Here is a 22,316-nt window from a genome sequence, read left to right as displayed (position 1 = left end):
TAGAAATTTTCTGCATATGATGTTAAGGTAATTGGAAACTTAAGTATGATCTTATGACAAGCTGAGTGATATATGTATTTTTTTTAATTTGTTGGTGACGTCTTTGAAATAGACAGATTTCCTGACTATGACAGCCGGGGGACAAACTCCCTCTCTCCTGAGGTGCTGCTCCTGCGCGGCTTCCTGGCCCCCTGCCCTGTGATTCTTCCTCCTGCTCTCCCCAGGTGGCACGAGAGGAAGTGAGGCTTCCCCTGCTGTGTGCGGGGCTGGGGTGCTGGAGGAGCACGCGGGTCTCTGAGCCCACTGAGGGGCTTCCACCTGCACCCTCCTGCCCGGGGCTCTGTGCTTTTGCACTTTCTACATCTTTTTTTTTTTGGAGGGGGGAGAGTTCCTGGAGTCTCAGAAGAACCCTTGATCTAGAAAGGTCACGACCTTGGCTTTGGAAGGTCCTGTCTGTTTAATAACAGCCCTCTGTCTCTCAGGGCTGGGGCTGCTATATTTAAGCCACAGTTACCAACATTCCACTTGGCTTTTTTTACCCTAATTTTTAAAAGCACGTCATCACAGCCTGATGTTTCAGAAATAGCCCCGTGACTGCTGCCTCTGCCTGACCCTGCAGCTGAGCCCTTCTGCTCGGCCTCAGTGGCGATGGAGAAGCCACGCACAGAGCGCCTGACGAGGGCCCTGGGCTCGCCACGCATGCGTTACCCTCAATGCTAAAAATACAAAATCGGACGTATTCAAACCAGTAGAGTTTTTGGATCAAGAGTGAAGTGAGTTGAAATATACTGACAAGAATTTATTGAGAGAGAGAGAATCAAAGTTCTCTCTGCTGGTTCACTTCTCAGCTGCCTGCAGCAGCCAGGGCTGGGCCGGGATGAAGCCAAGACCTGGAAGTCCATCCTGCACTGACAGAAACTCCCACTTTTCAAATAGAAATAGCAATAAAGTTGTTTCAAAGAAGCTCTCAGGCCGGCGCCACGGCTCAATAGGCTAATCCTCCGCCTAGCGGCGCCAGCACACCGGGTTCTAGTCCCGATCGGGGCGCCTGATTCTGTCCCGGTTGCCCCTCTTCCAGGCCAGCTCTCTGCTATGGCCCGGGAGTGCAGTGGAGGATGGCCCAAGTGCTTGGGCCCTGCACCCCATGGGAGACCAGGAGAAGCACCTGGCTCCTGGCTTCGGATCAGCGCGCTGCGCCGGCTGCAGCGCACCGGCCGTGGCGGCCATTGGAGGGTGAACCAACGACAAAGGAAGACCTTTCTGTCTGTCTGTCTCTCTCTCACTGTCCACTCTGCCTGTCAAAAAAATAAATAATTAATTAATTAAAAAAATTTAAAAAAAAAGAAAAAAGAGTCAAAAAGCTCTCAAGGGAACGTGAGCAAATCAGAGGCAGCGCTGTGTTGTGCTGTGCTGTGCTGTGCCTGTGCCGTGATCAGAGGGGATTTGCCCCCGTACCCAGGCTGGCTGAACAATCGGAACTCAGTAACCCCCCTCATCAGCTGGCTAACAGGAGTCGCCGGGGCCAGGAGCTGTGGCACAGCAGCTAAGATGCCGCATGGGACGCCCATTTCCCATTATTTTGAGTCCTGGGTTCAAGTCCCCCCCTCTGCTGTCAGTCCAGCTTCCTGCTACCACACATCCTGGGAGGTAGCAGGTGGTGGCCCAAACACTGGGACTCCTGTCACTTAGAAGACCTGGGCGGAGCTCCTGTCACTTAGATAGAAGACCTGGGCGGAGCTCCTGGCTCCTGGCTTCAGCCTCACCCAGCCCTAACTGTTGTAGGCATTTGGGGAATGAACCAGCAAATGGAAGATCTCACTCTGTCTCTCTGCCTGCCTTTCAAATAGATAAAAAATAAATAAAGAGAATAATTACCCCTTGATCACATTTGTTAATGCAGAAATAGCATTTGATAAAGTTCTGTTCATTCATCCAAGACAAAAACTCAGCACGATGGGAGTAGACAGGAGCCACCTCAACTTGTAACACCTGTACAATTCCTGCTTAGAAAAGACCTGCACCTGATGAACAGTGACGGGAAAAGAATTGGCGAGGTCATTGTTGAAGCATTGTCAGCGGCTTGGTCTTTCTAATTCATAGCAGTGGAAATGACAAATGACACAGCCTTAGCTGTATAGAAATACGTCTGTCTAATGTATAGAAATATGAAATATGATATCTAATATATATTATATATCAAATCGTATATCAAATATATAGACACGATATAATGTCTGTATAGAAATAGACATATAGAAATATGTCTATCTAATGTCTTAAGTCATTAGGTATACTGAAACAGTTAATTGTGACTAGATTTTTGATGATGTTAAATAACAAGTGTGATTTTTTAAAAAGATTTTTATGTATTTATTTGAAAGAGTTACAGAGAGGAGAGTGCGCGAGCGCTCTCCTCTCTGTAACTCTTTCAAATAAATTCCATCCGCTGGTTCACTCCCCAAATGGCCACAGTGGCCAGGGCTGGGCCCGGCAGGGTCAGAAGCCAGGAGCTCCATCCAGGTCTCCCATGTGGGCGCAGAGGTCCAAGCACTTTCCCAGGTGATCAGCAAGGAGCTAGATCAGAAGTGGAGCAGCTGGGACTCGAACTGGTGCCCATACTGGATGCCAGCGCTGCAGATGGCGGCTTAACCCTCTGTGCCACAGCACCGGCCCCACCTTATGAACTTTGGGGATGATAAACTGGGGGGTTGGAGAAGAGTTATCGTATCTTTTAGAGCTGAGCCGTGCTGTGGGTTGAAGTGTGAGGAGTGGGATTTGCTCTAGGGCAGCTGCTGTTGGTGGTGGGGAGGGGAGCATCTGCAGTGTGGCTGAGTGCTGGGTTCCGTGGGGGTCCTGAGTCTGCTCTACCTGCGTCTGGGGACCTCCCTGCCCCTGATCACCCCCAGAGGCCAGTGCAGGGACTGGGCGTTGTCCCCTGGGCTCCCTGGGTCTTGTCATCCTTGCTGGGCTTTGGTCCCATCCTGTGCCCAGGAACCCTGACCCCACGCTGCAGTCGAGACCCAGCCCTCGCCTCTCCTGGCCCCGAAGCCTGTCTGTCTTGTCCTGTTCCGTCTGTCCTTGCAGCCCAGGGCCAAAGCCGAGGGTCTCCCCTCACAGGTGGGACCGGCGCCCTTCCTGCTTCCTCCCTGCTGCACCCCCCTTTGTAGCTAGCGTGGGGTTTGTGCCAGGGAGACCCCCGGGTGCCTCTTGATCCTGCTCTTGCCGCTCCCCCTATCCCATCTTATGACACCCTGCCCCCGGTCGTGTCCCCACCAGGAACTGCGGTAGCTCCCCAGCTCTGAGCTGAGCGACATCGCCAGGCTCGGATCTGCAGTGCACGATCCACTCACCTTTCAGAAGGTGACCACGCTGAACACGCATCACACAGAGTTTCATGGGACATGGGGGGGGGGGTCCCTTGTTGTTGAAAACATTGCTGTTAGCTGCGCGTAGGTTCAGTGTTCTTGTTTAAAGATTGACTTTGCTTGACCTGATGTGCAGGAATTAGAAAGCTGTTTGCAAATGTATGAGAGGTTTGCCTTGGCCAGGGGCTTCTAAGCCAGTGGCTCTCAGGGCAGGGCACCAGCAGGGTTGGAGACGACCTGGTGGGGCCTGCGCTGGTGCTTAGAGGCCAGGGATGTGCGGCACCCATGCCCTGACCCGTCCTGGGCCCGCAGAGCCCTTGTTGCCTTCCGTGAACACAGAGTTCATGGAAGATGCAATTATGAAAAAACTAGCCCTGGATTTCAAAAGTTGTTTGCACTAAAGTAAACTTTTAATTCCATTGTCCTACAAGCTCTAATAGAAGTTTTTTTTTGGTTTTGTTTTGTTTGTTTTTATTTATTTGAAATGCAGGCCGGTGCTGCGGCTCAATAGGCTAATCCTCCGCCTAGTGGCGCCGGCACACTGGGTTCTAGTCCCGGTTGGGGCACCGGATTCTGTCCCGGCTGCCCCTCTTCCAGGCCAGCTCTCTGCTGTGGCCCAGGAGTGCAGTGGAGGATGGCCCAAGTCCTTGGGCCCTGCACCCCATGGGAGACCAGGAGAAGCACCTGGCTCCTGCCATCGGATCAGCGCAGTGCGCCGGCCGCAGCAGCCATTGGAGGGTGAACCAATGGCAAAGGAAGACCTTTCTGTCTGTCTCTCTCTCTCACTGTCCACTCTGACTGTCAAAAATAAAGGAAAAAAAGGAAAAAAAAAAAAAAAAAAAAGAAAGGCAAAGCAACAGAGAAAAATGGGGAAGGAGGATCCCTTCCTTGTGCTGGTTCCCTCCCCCGATGCCTGCATTGGCCAGGGCTGGGCCAGGCCAAAGCCAGGAGCCAGGAGCTTCACCTGGGTGCAGGGGCACCCGTACACGGGCCGTCCTCTGCTACCCCCCCAGGGGCGCCCGTACATGGGCCATCCTCTGCTGCCCCCCCCAGGGGCGCCTGTACATGGGCCGTCCTCTGCTGCCCCCCCCCCCCAGGGGCACCCGTACACGGGCCTTCCTCTGCTGCCCTCCACAGGGGCGCCCGTACTGGGCCGTCCTCTGCTGCCCCCCCCCCAGGGGGCGCCTGTACTGGGCCGTCCTCTGCTGCCCCCCACAGGGGGCGCCTGTACTGGGCCGTCCTCTGCTGCCCCCCCCCAGGGGGCACCTGTACATAGGCCGTCCTCTGCTGCTCCCCATGGCGCCTGCTTGCAGGAAGCTGGTGGAGGCAGGACTCGAGAAACCGGGCACGTGATGAGTTGCGTGTGTCCCGGGTGGTGGCTCCGCCTGCCCCTGGGAAAGCTCTCATTGACAGAACTCCCCCCTGCTGGTTCACTGCCCAGGTGCCCTCAGTGGCCGGGGTTGGGCTGAGCCGGGCCAGGCGTGCGTGCGTGCGTGTGTGTGTGTGTGTGTGTGGTGGGTAGGTTTTTCAAACACTTTAAAATGGTCTATTTGGGATTGTGATGAATGAGCCCTTAAACCAGAGTTTGGAGATTCTTTGGAAGTTTTCTGTTTTAGAAAAAAATCTTACAGTCCAGTTTACAAAGCAAGACGAAACTAGTGCTGTGCTTGTGTAAGGGAACCCGGTGCTCGGTGTGAGTAGGAGAGTCGTAGGGGGCGCGTCCTGCCACAGGGCGTGTCCTGTCATGGGGGCGTGTCCTGCCACAGGGCGTGTCCTGTCGTAGGGGCATGTCCTGTCGTGGGGGCGTGTCCTGTCGTGCAGGCGTATCTTGTCATGGGAGGGCACGTCCTGCCACGTTGGGGGGCGCGTCCTGCCACAGGGGCCACATCCTGCCACAGGGGCGTGTCCTGTCATGGGGGCGTGTCCTGGGGGTGTGTCCTGGCTGCTGCTCTGGTGGATACAATGTTTCCTCTTTGCTATACACAAGTGCCAGGACTTTGCTGGTTTTGTTTTGCACCCACAGGATAGCTGGGAGAGGATTCTTTGCTTCTGCTAAGAAAGGATAAGCCAGGCCTCTAGACGGTCAGGTTTGTGGGGCCTTAGGTGGGGGCTGTGGGGCCTCAGGTTGGCGTTTGGGACGATGCTGCCTGGTGGGGGGGAAGCGTGGAGCGCTGGTCTTTCTGCCCTCACCACCCCGCTTTTTGTTTTAGATGTTTACTTATTTATTTTGAAATCTCAGTCCACAATTGATGACTCTGATAGGTCTAAGAGTCAAAGGGATCACACAAACAAGACCAGTGTCTGCTAATACTAACTGATAGAATCAAAAAGGGAGAGAAGGATCCAACATGGGAAGCGGGATACACAGCAGACTCATAGAATGGCAGATGTCCTAAACAACACTCTGGCCTCAGAATCAGCCCTTAAGGCATTCAGATCTGGGTGAAGAGCCCATGAGAGTATTGTAGGCATGGAAAGCCAAGACACCCTGGGGAAAAAAAAAAAAAAAAGAAGCCCTAAATGCAAGATCTCTGAGGTCCCAGTGGAAAGAACGGGGCCATCAAAGAAGGAGGTACCTTTCTCTGAAGGGAGGAGAGAACTTCCACCTTGACTATGACCCTATCGGAATCAGATCGAAGTTGGCGAACCCTAAAGGCTTTCATAGCCTCGGCAACTCATGACTAGAGCCTAGGGAGATTACTGATGCCATAAACAAGAGTGTCAAATTGTTAAGTCAACAACAGGAGTCACTGTGTACTTACATCTCATGTGGGATCTGTCCTTAATGTGTTGTCTAATGTGAAGTGATGCTATAACTAGTACTAAAACAGTATTTTTACACTTTGTGTTTCTGTGTGGGTGCAAACTGATGAAATCTTTACTTAGTATATACTGAATCGATCTTCTGTATATAAAGATAATTCAAAAAGAAAAAAAAAACCTGGTGTTAAATTGGAAATTGCATAGAAAATTAATTTAAAAAAATATATCATGTAGGATCTCTGTCATTAATGTGCCGTACACTGTTATTTAATGCTATAACTAGTACTCCAACAGTATTTTTCAATTTGTGTTGCTATGTGGGGGCAAACTGTTGAAATCTTTGCTTAATATATACTGAACTGATCTTCTGTATATAAAGAGAATTGAAAATGAATCTTGATGTGAACGGAAGGGGAGAGGGAGCGGGAAAGGGGAGGGTTGCGGGTGGGAGGAAAGTTACGGCGGGGGGAAGCCATTGTAATCCATAAGCTGTACTTCGGAAATTTATATTCATTAAATAAAAGTTAAAAAAAAAAAAGAAAAGGAAAAGAAAGTCAGAGTTGCAGAGACCGAGAGACAGATCTTCTGTCCACTGCTTCACTCCCCAGATGGCCACAACAGCCAGTGCTAGGCCAGGCTGGAGCCAGGAACCAGGAGCTTCTTCCAGGTCTCCGACGTGGGTGCAGGGGCCCAGGCACTCGGGCCATTCTCACTGCTCTCCCAGGCCATTTGCAGGGAGCTGGATCAGAAGTGGAGCAGCCAGGACGTGAACGGGCGCCCATATGGGATGCGGGCATCATAGGGGGTGGCTTTACCCACTACACCAGGACGCCGGCCCCTCCCCGCCCCTTCTGAAGCAGCTCTGATGAATTTACCAAGAAACTGGTGTTGCGTGGCGGTGCTGTGGGCGTCCAATGGGCCCCTCCCCGGGGCCTGTGTCTGCTGACCGGTGCCATTCCTGACCTGGACACCAGGGCGGGATGGGACTGCGGCATGCGCGTTCTCGGGGCAGAAGCCACGCCGTCACCTCACTCCTCCGATCCCCAGGTTCCTGCCTTTCCCACCGTGCAGCCTGGAGAGCGCCGGGCTGGCCGCAGCCCTGCACCCGTGGGGCACACCTTGTCCTGGCCGAGGCTTTCCTGCCCTGGTGCCTCCCACCCGAAGCCCCGTGGGCACGCTGGAGGAGCAGGCCTCTGTCCTGCTGGTCCCTTGGTGACCTGTGCTTACCGAGTCGCCTCTCTCGCACACCCCTGCACCCTCCGTGCTTTATCCCAGCCGCTTCATCGTGGAGCACATGCGTTGTCTGGGTGCCTGGGGGGTGTTGGTGTGCATGCGTTGTCTGGGTGCCTGGGGGGTGTTGGTGCACATGTGTTTGGGGTTCCTTGGGGGTGTTGTGTGCATGTGTTGTCTGGGGTGCCTGGGGGTGTTGGTGTGCGTGTGTTGTCTGGGATGCTTGGGAGCTGAGGGTGCACAAGGGTTGTCTGGGGTGCCTGGGGGTGTTGGTGCACATGCATTGTCTGGGGGTGCCTGGGGGTGTTGGTGTGCGTGTGTTGTCTGGGGTGCCTGGGGGTGTTGGTGTGCGTGTGTTGTCTGGGGTGCCTGGGGGTGTTGGTGCACATGTGTTGTCTGGGGGTGCCTGGGAGATGTTGGTGCACATGCATTGTCTGGGGGTGTTGGTGGGGGTGTGTTGTCTGGGGTGCCTGGGGGGTGTCGGTGCACATGCATTGTCTGGGGCTGTTGGTGCGCGTGTGTTTGGGGGTGCCTGGGGGTGTTGGTGCGCGTGTGTTTGGGGGTGCCTGGGGGTGTTGGTGCACGTGTGTTGTCTGGGGTGCCTGGGGGGTGTCGGTGCACATGCATTGTCTGGGGGTGTTGGTGCGCGTGTGTTGTCTGGGGTGCCTGGGAGTGTTGGTGCACATGCATTGTCTGGGGGTGCCTGGGGGTGTTGGCGTGCGTGTGTTGGGGAAGGATCTGGAACAGGCACAGTGCCGGTGCTGTGAGAGGCGGAAGGGACCCTGCTCTGTGCTGGTTTGGAGGACCAGGGATGGAGTGACTCAGACTCGGACTCGGACTGTGGTTTTGGAGTTGTGTGCGCCTGTTCCAGAGGTTCGCTGAGGAAGGAGAGTAAGCTGGGGCCAGCCTGTGCTGTAGCAGGCTGGGCCACCTGCGGTGCCGGCGTGCCCTGTGGACCCCAGCGGCTCCGCTCCCAATCCAGCTCCCTGCTAATGTGCCTGGGGAAGCAGTGGAAGATGGTAGGAGTCCCTGGGCCCCTGCACCCACGTGGGAGACCTCAGCTCCTGGCTCCTGGCTCCTGGCTTTGGCCCAGCCCCAACCTTTGCAGCCTTTGGGGAGTGAATCAGTGGATGGAAGACCTCTCTCTCCATCTCTCTCTCTCTGACTCTGCTTTTCAAGTAACTAACAAATCTTTAAAATAAGTTGGAGATTTAAAAGATAATAGTTTGTGGCTGGCATTGTACCGCAGCAGGTCAAGCCACTGAATATCGTCTTTAACATAGGGCCTTCTGGCATTCCTTTAGTAAAGTAGCAGAATTCTTAAAATATTTATTTATGTATTTATTTGGTAGAACCTTCATCTGCTGGTTCACTCCCCAAGGGTGTGCAGCAGTTGGGGCTGGGCCAGGCTGAAGCCAGGAGCCAGGAGCCCAGCCAGGGTCACCTGCTGCTTCCTCGGATCTGCGTTAGCGGGAAGGTGGGGTCGGGAATGGAGTCAGGACTTGAACCCAGGATGCTGACCTCCCACACTGGGTCTCAGCCTCTGTGCGGAGCCCATGCCCTCTAGTGGAACTTAGAAAAATCAATGCCTGGTGCTTGGGAGCGTGCACGCCGTGGCACCCGTCGCCACCTGGTGGCAGTACTCCCCAATTGCAGACCCCTTTGATGGAGCAGGTTAAAAGTTGGCCCTAGCGTGGTCTAGGGGCGGTGCAGGTACTCAAGGGCTGACTCACCCAGGTGTGGGGAGGATGAGGCTCACATCATGCTCCTGTTGGAGGGTGAATCGGAAGAGAACGGTTGGTGGCCTCGTGTTGCCGACAGAGCCCCTGTGTCACGGCTTAGCACACAGGGTCGGGGCCAGAGGCAAAGCAAAGCCAGCCCCGCACTCCGCCCCAGGCTGTGCTGGGGAGGTGGCCCTTTTGTGCTACAGGTAACCCCGGTGTTGACTGTTGTCAAAGCCTGCGTCAACTCCTGGTGATTCAAGTCTGCTACAGCCACAGAAGGCTGGTTACGTGCCCCAGCCGCGCCCTGTGCTCACTCCCTTAAGTTCCTGCCATCCCATTGAAACGGATGTTGGTTCTTAATGATCCAGGAAGTGACAGGCGAATGGGGCGCACTCAGCCAGGCGACCCCGGGGAGATGTGCGCCTGTGGTCTCTCCTCCGTGGGATGATCACAGAGACATCAGTCGCTTGGTTCTATAAATCTCTCATAATGCAAATTGAATGTGATGAAATATTAAAAATACCATTCATTAAAAATTGAAAAGTTCAGCCTTTGGAACTGCCGGCTTTGTTAAAGGAGCAGTTTAGAGGTTGTGAATGATAACATTAGGATTCTGGGGGAGAATGGAAGACAGCCATGGAGCTGTTTCCCCCTCGGGCCGCTCGCCGGCTTCCCACGGCGGCTGCGCCCCGGCCTCCCTGCCCTGTGTGCTCACGGGAGGCCACGCTGCCTCTAGGTCTCCAGGTCCACAGACTCCAGGTGGTCTTTAGTGCTTATCATACGGCACGTTTTATTAACCGCACCTTAAACCATGGTGACAGGTCGGGCCAAGAGTCGCTGCCCCGGCAGTGGCCTGGCTGGAGTCCTTGCCCAGCTGGGTTGCGGCAGGGCCCAGCCCTGTGGCACAGTTGGGGTGCAGCAGCATCCGGGAGGCTGGGTCCTGCAGGGGGCACGTCTGACCTGGCCGCAGAGTGGAGTCACCCGTGTGTCCTGTGTGGTCCTGAGGCCAACAGGCGCCTCCCCCAGGGCACCCGTGCTGCGGACACGTTCTCTTCCTTACCAGACCTCTCGTCCAGGGTGGCCATGGGCCAGAAGGCGACTTCAGAGGCCACCAGGATTTCTGGACTTCATGGTCTATCCAGTGTCGCGTCAGCTGCTCCGTGACATCCCCTGCTGGCCCTTGGCCTCTGGGTCTCGGGGCCACCTTGCTCACCGTCCGCCTGCTGGAGGGTCACAGGGTGCGCACCCCTTCCCCAGCCCCAAGGCTGCCTTCTCTGTGGGAGAATTTACAAACCGGGCCCCGCGTGTCCTCTCGTGCCTGCTCATGCGCCAGGCGGTGCCCAGCACGGGGAGCTTGCAGGCCGCGCCTCACGGAGTCCGGGCTGCTTTGTGGATTTAGTGGGCAGGGAAGAGAAGTAACAGCGCGGTATTGTGACGTCTGCGGAGTTGGGAGGGTTCCTCACGGTATGCGGGCAAGGAAGCTGTTACCAGGCAGGTGGAGTGAGTGGTGGTCCCGACGGGAACTGGAGAGAGGCGGCCGCTGTCCACGGGCCGGGCCGGGCCTCCTGGGAGGCGGGGGTCCCCAGTTCAGGGAGAGAGTTGTGGTGAGGAGAGTGTGACGGGCTCCTTGATTTATTTAGATTTTATTTGAGGGAGAGGGAGAGGGAGAGAGTGAGCATGCTCTTCCATCTGCTGGTTCACTCCCCAGATGTCTGTAAAATGTGGGGCTGGGCCAGGCTAAAGCCAGGAGCTAATCCAGGTCTCGCAGGGGTGGGTGGCAAAGGCCAAGTACTTGGGGCCTCACTGCTGCCCCCGCCCTGGGGTGCAGATCCGCACCCTGGGTCAGAAGTACAGCGGCCAGGACGGGACCCCGGAAGGGGTCATTGTTTCAAACATTTTTGTCTTCAGTCCTGTTTTCTCCAAGAAATCTTGTCTTGTTTTATTACTTATAGTCATAACTCTATTTTCATAAAGATGTCTATCTGGCCTCTTCAGTGTACGTGTTTGTTCCTAGTGCTGGTTTTAAGTGTGGTCGATCCTGATAAAGAAATGGAACTGTGGTGGCTTCCCTGCGGTAGGCTGAATGTGGCGTGCGCCCGGGTCCCCCTGCCTGACTTCCAGAGCAGCCCAGGCCAGCCTGCCTTTTAAAGATTTGTTCATTAGAGAGAGAGAGAGAGATTGATCTTCCATCCTCTGGTTCATTCCCCAAATGCCTGTTTAGCCAGGCCAAAGCCAGGAGCCAGGAACGCCATCCGGGTCTCCCACATGGGTGGCAGGGCCCAAGCTCTTGGACTGCTGTCTCCCAGGTGTGTTAGAAAACTGGCTCAGAAGTGGAGTTAGGATTTGAACCGGGCCCTCGGGTGCGGGGCATGGGCGCCAAGCACCTGCCCAGGAGCGCTGTATTATGTGTGGTTGCTGCTTGGGCCCCGAGAAGTTTCCCTCTAGAATGGAGTCTTGATACCAAGCTTTGCGCCAAACATCGGTGTTGCCAGGCAGCCTGGGGAGCCTCCCTGTTCCGCAACGGGTGTGGGTCTTCAGAGGCGGTGTGTTTCACAGTACCGACTGACCTCGGCTGTTCTCTCTCCCCTTCCTTTTGTGTCATCGCAGTGAACAAACACAAGCCGTGGCTGGAGCCCACCTACCATGGCATCGTCACTGAGAATGACAACACGGTGCTGCTGGACCCGCCCCTGATCGCCCTGGACAAGGACGCGCCTCTGCGCTTCGCAGGTACGCCCGCGGCGGGGCCGGCAGGGGGCGCCCCACAGCCCTGCCAGGGTCTCTGGGCCTGCCTGGAACCGGCTGGAAAGCTGAGGGCTGTTTGGGGCTCCCTGGTCCGGCGGTTTTCCGTCTTAACTGTGGGCGTAGCTGTTTGTGTACTTTAAAACAAGATGTTTAATTAAACTGCGCCATTATGCTCCTTATCTTGATGTAACCAAATAACAGCTGGAGAGTGTGCGAGCAGAGTCCCCGAGGAGGTGTGGCCCCGAACGTAGCAGGTGTGGGCCCAAGCTTCTGCCGCTCACCTGCCCCAGGTGCTGCTGGCCTCGGAGTCTGCTCGCCCGCCTGGGCGTCCGTTCCCTGAAGAGTGGTCTTTGTAGAGAACACTTTGGCATTAATTTTACTTTTCAGTGCATTCTTTTTTAAAAAAAATATTTATTTTTATTTATTTGGAACTTAGTGCCACGCAGAGGCAGAGAGAGAGAGAGAGAGAGAGGTCTTCCATCTACTGGCTCAGTCCCCAAATGGCCGCAAGGCCAGAGCTGAGCTGATCCGAAGCCAGGAACCAGGAGCTCTTTTCTGAGTCTCCCACGCAGGTGCAGGGGCCCAAGCTCTTGGGTCATCTGCTGCTTTCCCAGGCCATAGCAGAGAGCTGAATTGGAAGTGGGGCAGCGGCTCTTGAACCGGTGCCCCATGGATGCCGGCACTGCAGGCGGCGGCTTTACCTGCTACACTTCAGCGCTGGCCCCTCAGTTCATGTATTTTTTTTTTTTTAAATAAAGTAAGTTATTAAAGCAAGGGAGAGTCAGAGATCTTGCACCTACTGGTTCACTCTGCAAATGCCCACAACAGCAGAGGTTGGGCCAGGATGAAGCCAGGAGACGGGAGCTCCATCTGGGTCTCCCACAAGGGTGGCAGCGACCCAAGCACGTGGGCCATCGTCTGCTGCCTGCAGGTGCATTAGCAGGGAGCTGGACAGGAGTGGAGGTGGGCAGCATCTCGGCACTCCCGAGCTCAACTCACGGCACCGCACCATGCGCCCCAGGTCACGTTGTTGAGAAGTGACGCCGTCCAGGGTTCTGGGTTCACTGCCCTGGGCCTCTCTTTGCCCGATGGAGTGTGCCCTGCAGCCCCATCACATTGTTAGCAGATCAGTGTGGCACGGCGGGTTAAGCCTCTGCCTGTAACACCAGCGTCCCACATGAGCACCGGCTCAAGTCCCGGCTGCTCCACTTCTGATCCAGCTGCCTGCTAACAATCCTGAGAAAGCAGTAGAAAGTGGCCCAAGTGCTTGGGCCCTGCACCCACATGGGAGACCCGGAAGACACTGCTGGCTCCTGGCTTCAGCTTGACCCAGCACCAGCCGTTGCTGCCATCTGGGGAGTGAACCAGTGGATGGAAGACCTCCCTCTGTGTGTCTCCCCCTTCTCCTCCTCTCTGTAAGTCTTTCAAATAAATAAAAAATAAATCTCTAAAAACAAATGTGCTCATTTGCACTGCAGCTGGGTGCAGTCCTGTTGTCTGTGTTTGAGCCCCAGCAGCCCCAAGGGAGCGCGGTGTCCGCTGGGTTCCCTGGAGCCGGGCCTGGAGGAAGCAGGGGTGGGATGCTCGTCCAGCAGTTCGGGGGAAAAGCAACATCAGTAAACAGCGCCTGATTTTTCCTCATTGGATTTAACTTTGTATCATTAACCAGATGTACTGGGAGTGAACTAATGCTTACGAAGTTCGGTGTTTCTGGGGATTCTTGGGCATTTTTATGAATGTACTAGGATTCTCCTTTTTTTTTTTTTTTTTTGACAGGCAGAGTTAGACAGTGAGAGAGAGAGTTATAGTCAGTGAGAGAGAGACAGAAAGGAAGGTGTTCCTTCCGTTGGTTCACTCCCCCAATGGCCGCCACGGCTGGCGCTGCACTGATCCGAAGTCAGGAGCCAGGTGCTTCTCTTGGTCTCCCATGCGGGCGCAGGGGCCCAAGTGCTTGGGCCATCCTCCACTGCCTTCCCGGGCCACAGCAGAGAGCTGGACTGGAAGAGGAGTAACCAAGACAGAATCTGGTGCCCCAACTGGGACTAGAACCTGGAGTGCCAGCGCCTCAGGAGAGGATTAGCCAAGTGAGCTGTGGCACTGGCCAGGATTCTCTTTAAAACAACACAGAGAGCGGTTCAGGTGCAGGCCTTTCACAGCTAAGTCAGGGTTTTCCTTCTGGAAGTTTGCACGGGGGGTACGAGGGGGTGCAGTTACTCTTGCATCTTGCTTTGCTTCTTGGTGATAGAGTTCACACACCAGGAAGATCAGCCTCGTAAAGTGTCGCGTTCGCTGTGCTCACAGAGCTCAGCAGGTGTCCACCACTGCCTCGCGGCAGCGTCCTGTCCCCTCACCCCCACCTGGGAAGAAGCCCTTGGCCGGCTGGCAACGCCCCCAGCCCCTGCCGCCTGGCCCTTCCTGGACCTGTGCAGCGAGGCCTCACGTGGCCGGCCGCTCCCACTCAGCCGGATGGGTTCGGGGGTGCCCTCGCAGTAGCATCTCTCCGCCCGTCCACCCTTGCCCCATGATGTGCCGTTGATCTTAAATTGGTTTGGGTGATAACTTACTTTTTAATTTTTAGCAAATTTATTGTTTTTTGATTTTATATATTTATGTGAGAGGGAGAGTCACAGAGAGAGGGAGAGACAGAGAGATCTTCCATCCTCTGGTTCACTCCCCAGATGTCTACAACAGCCAGGGCTGGGCCAGGTGGAAACTGGGGGCCAGGAACTCATTCCGGTTCCCCTGCGTAGGTGGCAAGGACCCCTTGGCATCACTGTCTGTCTTCCGGGTGTGTCTGCAGGAAGCTGGACTCGGAAGCAGAGCTGGGATGGAACCTGAGCACCGATGTGGGATGTGGCGGCCGGATGCTGCCTGTGTAGTTAGGTTTCGCTTGAGGTGGTGAGGGCGGCGGCTGATGCTGACCAAGAGCTCCCAGGGTGCAGCTGTTCTCGGGGCTCTGTGTGGATTCCCCGTCCTGATTGTTCCCGGCAGTCTCACGCAGTGGGCTCTCTCACCCGGCTCCGAGCGTGCTGTCAGCTTGCTCCCGCTCTGTTCTTGGGTCCTGGGTCAGTGCCTGGCATGGGTGGATGCTCCATACATGTGTGCGGAGGAGCGAATGAGTTCGCCCAAAACCACACAGCTCATCGGCCCAGCAGCGCCACGCCTGCCTGTGCCCGGTCTCCGAGCACCGGGCAAGCCGTCGCGGACAGGTGTTCCGCTGAGCAGTCCCGCTCCGACTGCCTCGTGGGGTGAAACCAAGGGTGCAAGCATCTCGGTGTTTGACAGGTGTTTTAGGAATTTTAAATGATGCAATTTCTTACTCCCCCTTTCTAACCTAAAGTCCTCAGTACACAGAGCAAGCAGAGGGGGTGGCGCATTGAAGGTGTGACCCTTGTCTGGGAGCTGCTTGCAGTGAGTGCCTCTGTTCCGCCCGTGTCAGCAGCCGGCACCTGCCTGCCCGCCCCCTCCTTCCTGCCTTCCTGTCTTCCCAGGGCAGAATGGGATTTCTCAAGGTTGGTTGAATAACAGCCTTGTAAACAGAATCCAGAAGGAATTTGCGGGCGAGGACGGGAACCTGATTGTCCTTTGTGGTCACTTGGAGCTCGCTCAGTAGGCCTTGGGTCCTCGCACCCGTGATTGGTGCGCGCTGAGGATGGCTGGCGGGGTCAAGGGGGGGGTCCACCCCGCGCTCCTGGCCTCGTTGCCGAGTGCCCTGGGCGGGCGCTGTCTGCCGCGCCACGCCTTGTGGAGAACCACAGAAGCCATCGTAGCTGGTCCCTGTACCCAAAGCCGCTGCTGATGCTCCTAGCGGGAGGACAAAGCCCACGTGGGCAGGGGTGAGCCGGGGTGAGCCAGGGCGCTGGAACGTTTGGTCCAGGGCTATGTGAGAGGGTGAGAAGGTGAGGCAGGGCTTGCGCCCCCACAAGGGATGGTGGCGTCTGCTCGGGCAGCTGAGCTGGGACCGGCAGGGCTTCCCGGGGGAGGTGACTGGTCAGCCTGGGGGGCGCGGTGACAGTGGGCCGGAGTCAGCTCGAATCCTTGTGGTTTCTGGGCTGGGCAGGTGGGTGTTCTTGGGCAGTCAATTTTCCTCTCTCCCTTGCTCCCTATTTGAAAGGCAGAGCGACAGAGAGAGAGGGGCCGCGGGGAGGGTCTTGCCTCTGCTAGTTCCCTCCCCAGTTAGATGCAGCAGCTAGGGCTGGGCCGGGAACTGCACCCACGTTTCCCACGTGGGTGACAGGGGCCCGAGGACTTGGGCCATCTTCTGCTTTCCCAGTCCACTAAGCAGAGAGCTGGATGGAAAGTGGAGCAGTCCGGACTCGAGCCGTTGCTTTGATGTGGACGCCGGTGCTGGCCCTGGGCATGCAACTAGATCCCTCGTTCCCTGTGTTGGTGCAGCCCACCGAGCCCGCACCTCCAGTGGGGAGTGAGGAGCGCGTCCCAGCCAGCCAGGCGCCGGAGCCTGCACCTCCAGCAGAGGAGTTGGGAGCTTGTCCCAGCCAGCTAGGCACTGGAGCCCACACCTCCAGTGGGGAGCAGAGAGCTTGTCCCAGCCAGCCAGGCGCCGGAGTCTGGCAGTGCTCCTTGAACGTCCAGATGGCAGGGCCCAGCCCCTCGAGCTGCGACCTCAGGATTTTTGGGCTGGGGCCTGGGGACCGCATGTGGAGCCAGCTTCCCAGACAGCTCGGCCGCGCCCGAGGCTCGCTCACGGGACAGCCTCGCCCTTGCAGTGAGTGCGGGGTTGTTGCTGCTGTCCATTTAGGGTTCCCAGAAGGCTGTACTGGTTAGAGCCCCACGTGAGCTTGTTCCAGAAACTGGCCTGGACCAGTCAGCCAGGAAGTCAGAGGTCTCCCAGACTGAGGGGCAGCCCAGATTCCTGACCGGTGGGCGTGGGCACCAGAGCCCAGGAGAGCCGAGGCAGGTGGGAGAGGGAACTTAGTGGGTGGCAGGGACGTTGCGGTGGGCACCTGCTGCCTGGGCAGTGCGCGTTCCCCATCTTTATCTGCCCCCCCACCCCGGTCGCTGTCCCCCTCTGTCTGGCGACACGCATGCCCCACCCAGGCTGGGATGCACGTGGGCGCCCTCCTGGAGGTGTGAATGTGGAGCAGAGCCGCAGAGGCCGGGGGCGGTGGGGGCTCCATTTCCTCCTTGCAGGTGGGACTGCTGTGTTTCCTGTGTCTCGGAGCGGCCTGGGCTGCTGGCTGTTTCCAGGTCCCTGTCTGTAGCCTGCAGGCAGTTCTGTGAGATCCCAGCCGCGTTCCAGTGAAGTCCCTTTGCCCGAGTAGCCTGGCATGGACTTCTGTTGCTTGCAACCAGAGCACCTTATGTGTCAGAGCCGGCACGCACGCCTTTGCGAGGAGTGAATGAGGGCAGGGACCCTGAGGGCTGGGAGAGGCCCCTGCTCGGGGTGGGCGAGGGAGACGTGGGCAGAGCAGCAGGGCTGCCTCCACGGGACGGTCCAGGTGGAGGAGCGTGAGGCCCAGGCCCTCCCTGGCTTTGGTTGTGGCGAGGTCAGCTCTGGACTGCTTGGGTTCACCCGTTGTTTCTGTATTTACGTCTTGCTTTTTAGGACTTCCTCGGTGAAGTTCCTTTAGCTGTTTGATTTTCTGTTAGGAGAGGGTGGTGGGGGAGGGGAAGGCGAGCCCTGGTCCTGAGCGGCCCTTGGCCCTCGCTGGGGTGAGAGGCAGAGAGAAGGCGGAGTTCAGCTGGCCGGGGCCAGGGAGAGCGGCTCCTGTGGTGCTGTGTTGCGTGTGACTTCCGTGCCGTGGGCAGGAGGGGGAGGGGCTGGCAGACACGGGTGGGGCTGGTTGGGGGAGGACGCTCGCCGGCTGTGCGTGGACTCTGAGGCAGGGGGCCTCACTGACAGAACACCTGGGGAGTGGCTGTGGGTGGCCGTGGTCGGTCACTGCAGTTCTGATAAACTCGCTCTGCAGCGGGCGCGTGAGCAGGAAGTTGACGGGGCCTTCGTTCTGCACGTGGCCCCATCAGAACCCGGGAGGGGGCCAGACCTCCTCGCCCAGCCTTGCCGTCCCGAAGTCCCCGCCTGCGTCTGGAGTCCCCGCTGGGCTGGCTCGTCACCTCTCCTGCATGACGCCGCCGTGTGCACGCGCACCTGCCCCACCTCACTCATCCTCATCTTTAAACTCCACGCCAGGGCTGCAGGAATCCACGGACCCACGAAGTGGCTGCACCGGTGGGTTCTGCGTGCAGGTCGCGCAGCTGCCACAGGAAGCCCTCGGGGGGCTGGAGGCAGTGGACCCAGTGGACGGCGAGCAGCCCAGTGAGGGCCAGGGGGTGAGACGCACCGCAGCCCGACTCGAGTGCTCGGAATCGGGGGACGTGGGAAGACACACGTAATTGCTCTTCTCGTTATAAACCAGTTGGACCCAGTCTTCGGGAGAGCAGCCTGGGGATACATAACGAGTTTCTAAATACTTTATATCTGTGTGTTTGATAATCACACCTTGGAGACGCTGTGCCAAGGCCTCCCCGTGACAGATCGCAGCGCAGGTGCACGCGCAAGGCTGGGTCCTGGTTGCCGCCCCGCTGCACACCTGCCCGCCGGCCTTCCCGCCACAGCGGCTTCATCCTCACAGCTTCTCCCTCACGGGCAGGCTGGCCTTGCTCGCAGAGCCCCGGAGCCCACCCCCAGCGCCCCACCCCCCATCCCACCCCGGTGCTGGTCAGAAGCCGCCTTTGTGCTCTGATGGACGCATTTGAGCACAGAAGTCAGATGGGGCTTTCCAGAATATGGCGCATCAGATGGGCCCAGCGCGGTGGTCTAGCAGGTAAAGCCTCTACCTGCAATGCCGGCATCCCATGTGGGCGCTGGTTCGAGTCCCAGCTCCCGTCCCAGCTCCTTGCTGATGGCCTGGGAAAGCAATAGAAGCAAGTGCTTGGGCCCCTGCACCTGAGTGGGAGACCCAGAAGAAGCTCCTGGCTCCTGGCTTCAGATCAGCCCAGCTCTGGCCTTTGTGGGCATTTGGGGAGTGAACCGGCAGATGGAGACTTCTCTCTCTGTCTCTCCACCTCTCCCTCTCTCTGTCTGTAATTATGCCTCTCAAGTAAATAAATAAAGCTTTAAAAAATACATAACACACACAAAGGTATTTCTAAAAATTTGTGGAGAATTGAATTAAAAGTGTTTTATTTTTAAAAATTGACCTATTTGGCCGGCGCCGTGGCTCAACAGGCTAATCCTCCGCCTTGCGGCGCCGGCACACCGGGTTCTAGTCCCTGTCGGGGCGCCGGATTCTGTCCCGGTTGCCCCTCTTCCAGGCCAGCTCTCTGCTGTGGCCAGGGAGTGCAGTGGAGGATGGCCCAAGTGCTTGGGCCCTGCACCCCATGGGAGACCAGGAGAAGCACCTGGCTCCTGCCATCGGAACAGCGCGGTGCGCCGGCCGCAGCGCGCCAGCCGTGGCGGCCATTGGAGGGTGAACCAACGGCAAAAAGGAAGACCTTTCTCTCTGTCTCTCTCTCTCACTATCCACTCTGCCTGTCAAAAAAAAAAAAAAAAGTTAAAAAAAATTGACATATTTGAGAGAATGCCCACCTGCTGGTTCCCTCCCCAGATGCCCACAATGGCCAGGGGTCCAAAGCCAGGAGCCAGGACCTCCATGCAGGTCTCCCTCCCCTGTGGGTGGCAGGGACCCAGTCCCTCAAGGCATCACCACTGCCCCCTTGTGGAGGCTGGAGTCAGACACCTGAACCCAGGTCCTCCGGGGTAGAAGTGAGCGTCTGCACTGCTGGGCCAGATGCCTGCCTCAGATTAGTTTATTTTCACACTCGCACACACGCATGAATTTCTTTCTTTCTTTTTTTTTTTTTAAGATTCTATTTATTTGAGTGGTAGAGTCACAGTGAGAGAGACAGAGAGAAAGGTCTTCCGTTGGTTCACTCCCCAAATGGCCACTATGGCCGACGCTGCGCCGATCCGAAGCCAGGAGCCAGGTGCTTCTCCTGGTCTCCCATGCGGGTGCAGGGCCCAAGCACTTGGGCCATCCTCCACTGCACTCCCGGGGCACAGCAGAGAGCTGGACTGGAAGAGGAGCAACCAGGACTAGAACCCGGTGCCCATATGGGATGCCAACACCGCAGGCGGAAGATTAACCTAGTGCACCACAGCGCCAGCCCCACGCATGAATTTCAATTTAAGATTGATTTATTTGAAAGGCAGAGTGATTGGGGGCAGGTTCACTCCCAAATGGCCATGACACCAGGGCTGGGCCGGGCTAAAGCCAGGAGCCTGGAACTCCATCCAGGTTTCCTGTGTGGGAGACAGCACCCAAGTGCTTGGGCCATCCTCTCTGCTGCCCGGGCGCATTAGCAGGGAGCTGAGTCAGAAGCGGAGCAGCCAGGGCTCGAACTGGCACTCAAGAGACGCTGGCGTCACAAGTGGCGGCTTAACCTGCTGCACCCCATGCTCGCCCCTTGCCTGACCCTCTTAGAGCCTTTTATTTACCTTTTTCTCTTCTCAAAACCCTCCAGTTGTTTCCTTCTCATTTGGAGGAAAACCCTAGGAGGCCGGACACCGGTGACGTGGGGCTGCTTGTCTTTGTCATTTGACTTTGTCCGCTTTTCCTCCCCTGTGCTCAGCCATTCTGGTGGCGTAGGGCTCCCCACTCCTGCCTCAGGGCCTTTGCACCTGCTGCTCCTGCTGTTGGGCAGTGACTCACCCCCTTGGTAGCCTCCGGTCTCCGTTCAGACATTATCTCATCCACGGAGCCTTCCCTGCACACCGGAAGTCTAAAATGGGAAGCCCCAGTGCCCCCCGCTCTCCACACTGCCCTCCTGCTGTCCCAGCCCGACACCCCAGAAAAGAGCTGCTCGCCTCTGCAGACCCTTGCCCTCCTCCCAGTCAGCTCGTGTCAGACGCAGTCTCAGCACGCGGGCTGACCCTCAGGGGTCTTTGACCCCTCCCCTGGCCGTTCCCAGCGCCTCAACCCGCACTTCACTCGCAGTGGAAGCGGCCGCCGTCCCTGTCGGTGTCAGTGCCTACGGTGTTCTTCTTTCCTTTTGTTGGAGGAGGGCTTTTTTTTTTTTTTTAAGACTTATTTTATTTACTTGAAAGGCAGAGTTAGAGAGGAAGGGAGGCGGGGGGCGGGGGGAGATACAGAGAGGTCTTCCATCCACTGGTTCGCTCCTCAAATGGCTGCAATGGCTGGAGCCATGCTGATCTGAAGCCAGGAGCCAGGAGCTTCTTCCGGGTATCCCAAGTCCCTCTGTGTTCTTGAGAATAGTAACCTCCAAGTTTCCCCTGAGCCGAAGCGTGCACTGCTCCGCGTGTGTTAGGAAGTGCGAGCACACGCCGAGGCAGGGCAGAAAGCGAGCAGGCCCTCGGGTGGCGCAGCGGCTCCCAGCGGGGACCAGCAGGCCTCCCGCGTCCGGAAAGCAGCTGTGGACCGCGCCTGTGTAGTAAGCCTCTGCCGTGGGCCGCGGACCCACTCACGGGCGGTCCAGGTGCTGCCTGCCGCGAGGGGACGGCGCCCAGCAGAGACCAGTGTCCGGTGCAGACAGGACAGGCTCTCTTCAGCCCTGAGGGGTAAACATACATTCACACGTGAGTGTGGGCCGCCCCACGCTGAGAACACCCATCATGCGTGGGCCACAGAGCTGCCCGGGGAAAACGAGCCGGCGCCCCCAGATGAGGCCGGGAGACACCCATCTGAGAGCCAGCGCTGTGGATGGAGAGAAACCGAGAGCCGGCCGTCCGAGTGCTCAGTGGGAAGGGGCTCTTTCCTGCCTTCACCTCTTCCTGTGAGGGAGGGGGCGGTGGCCCAGTTGGATGTGCAGCCAAGCTGGGGTCTGGGCATGGCCCTGCCCCTGAGGGTCCCACGGTGATGACAAGAGACCGGTCCAGCGCTGTGGCATGGCCAGCGTGAGGACGTGGACCTGGCGGCGATGGTCAGTTTGAACTGGGATGTCCTCACGTGGCTGCTGCCTACGTACTGAGCAGTGCGGATCTGTGGGGAGTGTGGGCAGGTGACAGCCAGAGTTAGGGCGTGGCCGTGAAATGCACCTGCGGGGTAGGGGAGGGGGATCTCCGCCCAGGTAACTCAACACTGCTTCGGGCCTCAGCTCGGTGGAGTCTCAGCGCTGGGTAGCAGTGCCGAGGAAGCGACCACAGCTGCACGTGTGGGCAAGGGTGAGTGCGTCCTAGACACGGGGGCTGTGAGAGAACGCCGAGGCCACAGATGGCGCGAAGCCACCTTCAAAGCCCTAACAGCAGCAGGCAGAACGGAACGGCACAGCTGAGGGCGGATCCTGAACTCAGCACAGGAGCCCAGGCGCTGCTCCTCTGGGGGCAGAGGAGCCTCCACGAGCGTCCGCGCACGCGTGGCCGTGGCGCTGGCAGGGTTGCTGTCGGCTGGGAGTTTCCTGTGCCGAGAACAGTGACCATGGTAGCTTCGCTCCGGCTCGTGCTGGACCCGGTTCCCGAGCGCCCATGGGCGGAGTCGGTTTGCGGTGTTGCCCTGCCCGGGTACCTTCGATT

General features: G+C 57.4%; 1 protein-coding gene across 6 annotated transcripts in view; it reads left to right on the top strand.

Annotated features, from left to right (window-relative positions):
* CLSTN1 (calsyntenin 1) overlaps positions 1–22,316 on the top strand; it is a 69,442-nt gene that overhangs the window by 24,700 nt on the left and 22,426 nt on the right. For 5 of the 6 annotated variants that reach the window (XR_009865891.1, XM_062190399.1, XM_062190396.1 and 2 more), the window contains exons 1-2: positions 10,183–10,320; positions 11,690–11,812. Coding sequence is in view for 5 of the 6 variants with exons in the window: in XM_062190399.1 (XP_062046383.1) it covers positions 10,212–10,320; positions 11,690–11,812 (232 nt within the window). In the remaining variant the exon portion in view is untranslated. Of the gene's footprint in view, positions 1–10,182; positions 10,321–11,689; positions 11,813–22,316 lie in introns of those variants that run through there. The other variant, XM_062190400.1, reaches the window with a different exon arrangement.

Source organism: Lepus europaeus, chromosome 5 (genome assembly GCF_033115175.1).
Source record: "Lepus europaeus isolate LE1 chromosome 5, mLepTim1.pri, whole genome shotgun sequence".
NCBI lineage: Eukaryota > Metazoa > Chordata > Mammalia > Lagomorpha > Leporidae > Lepus > Lepus europaeus.
The sequence above is the reverse complement of the archived record's forward strand: the minus strand, read 5'-3'. Positions and strand labels throughout refer to the sequence as shown.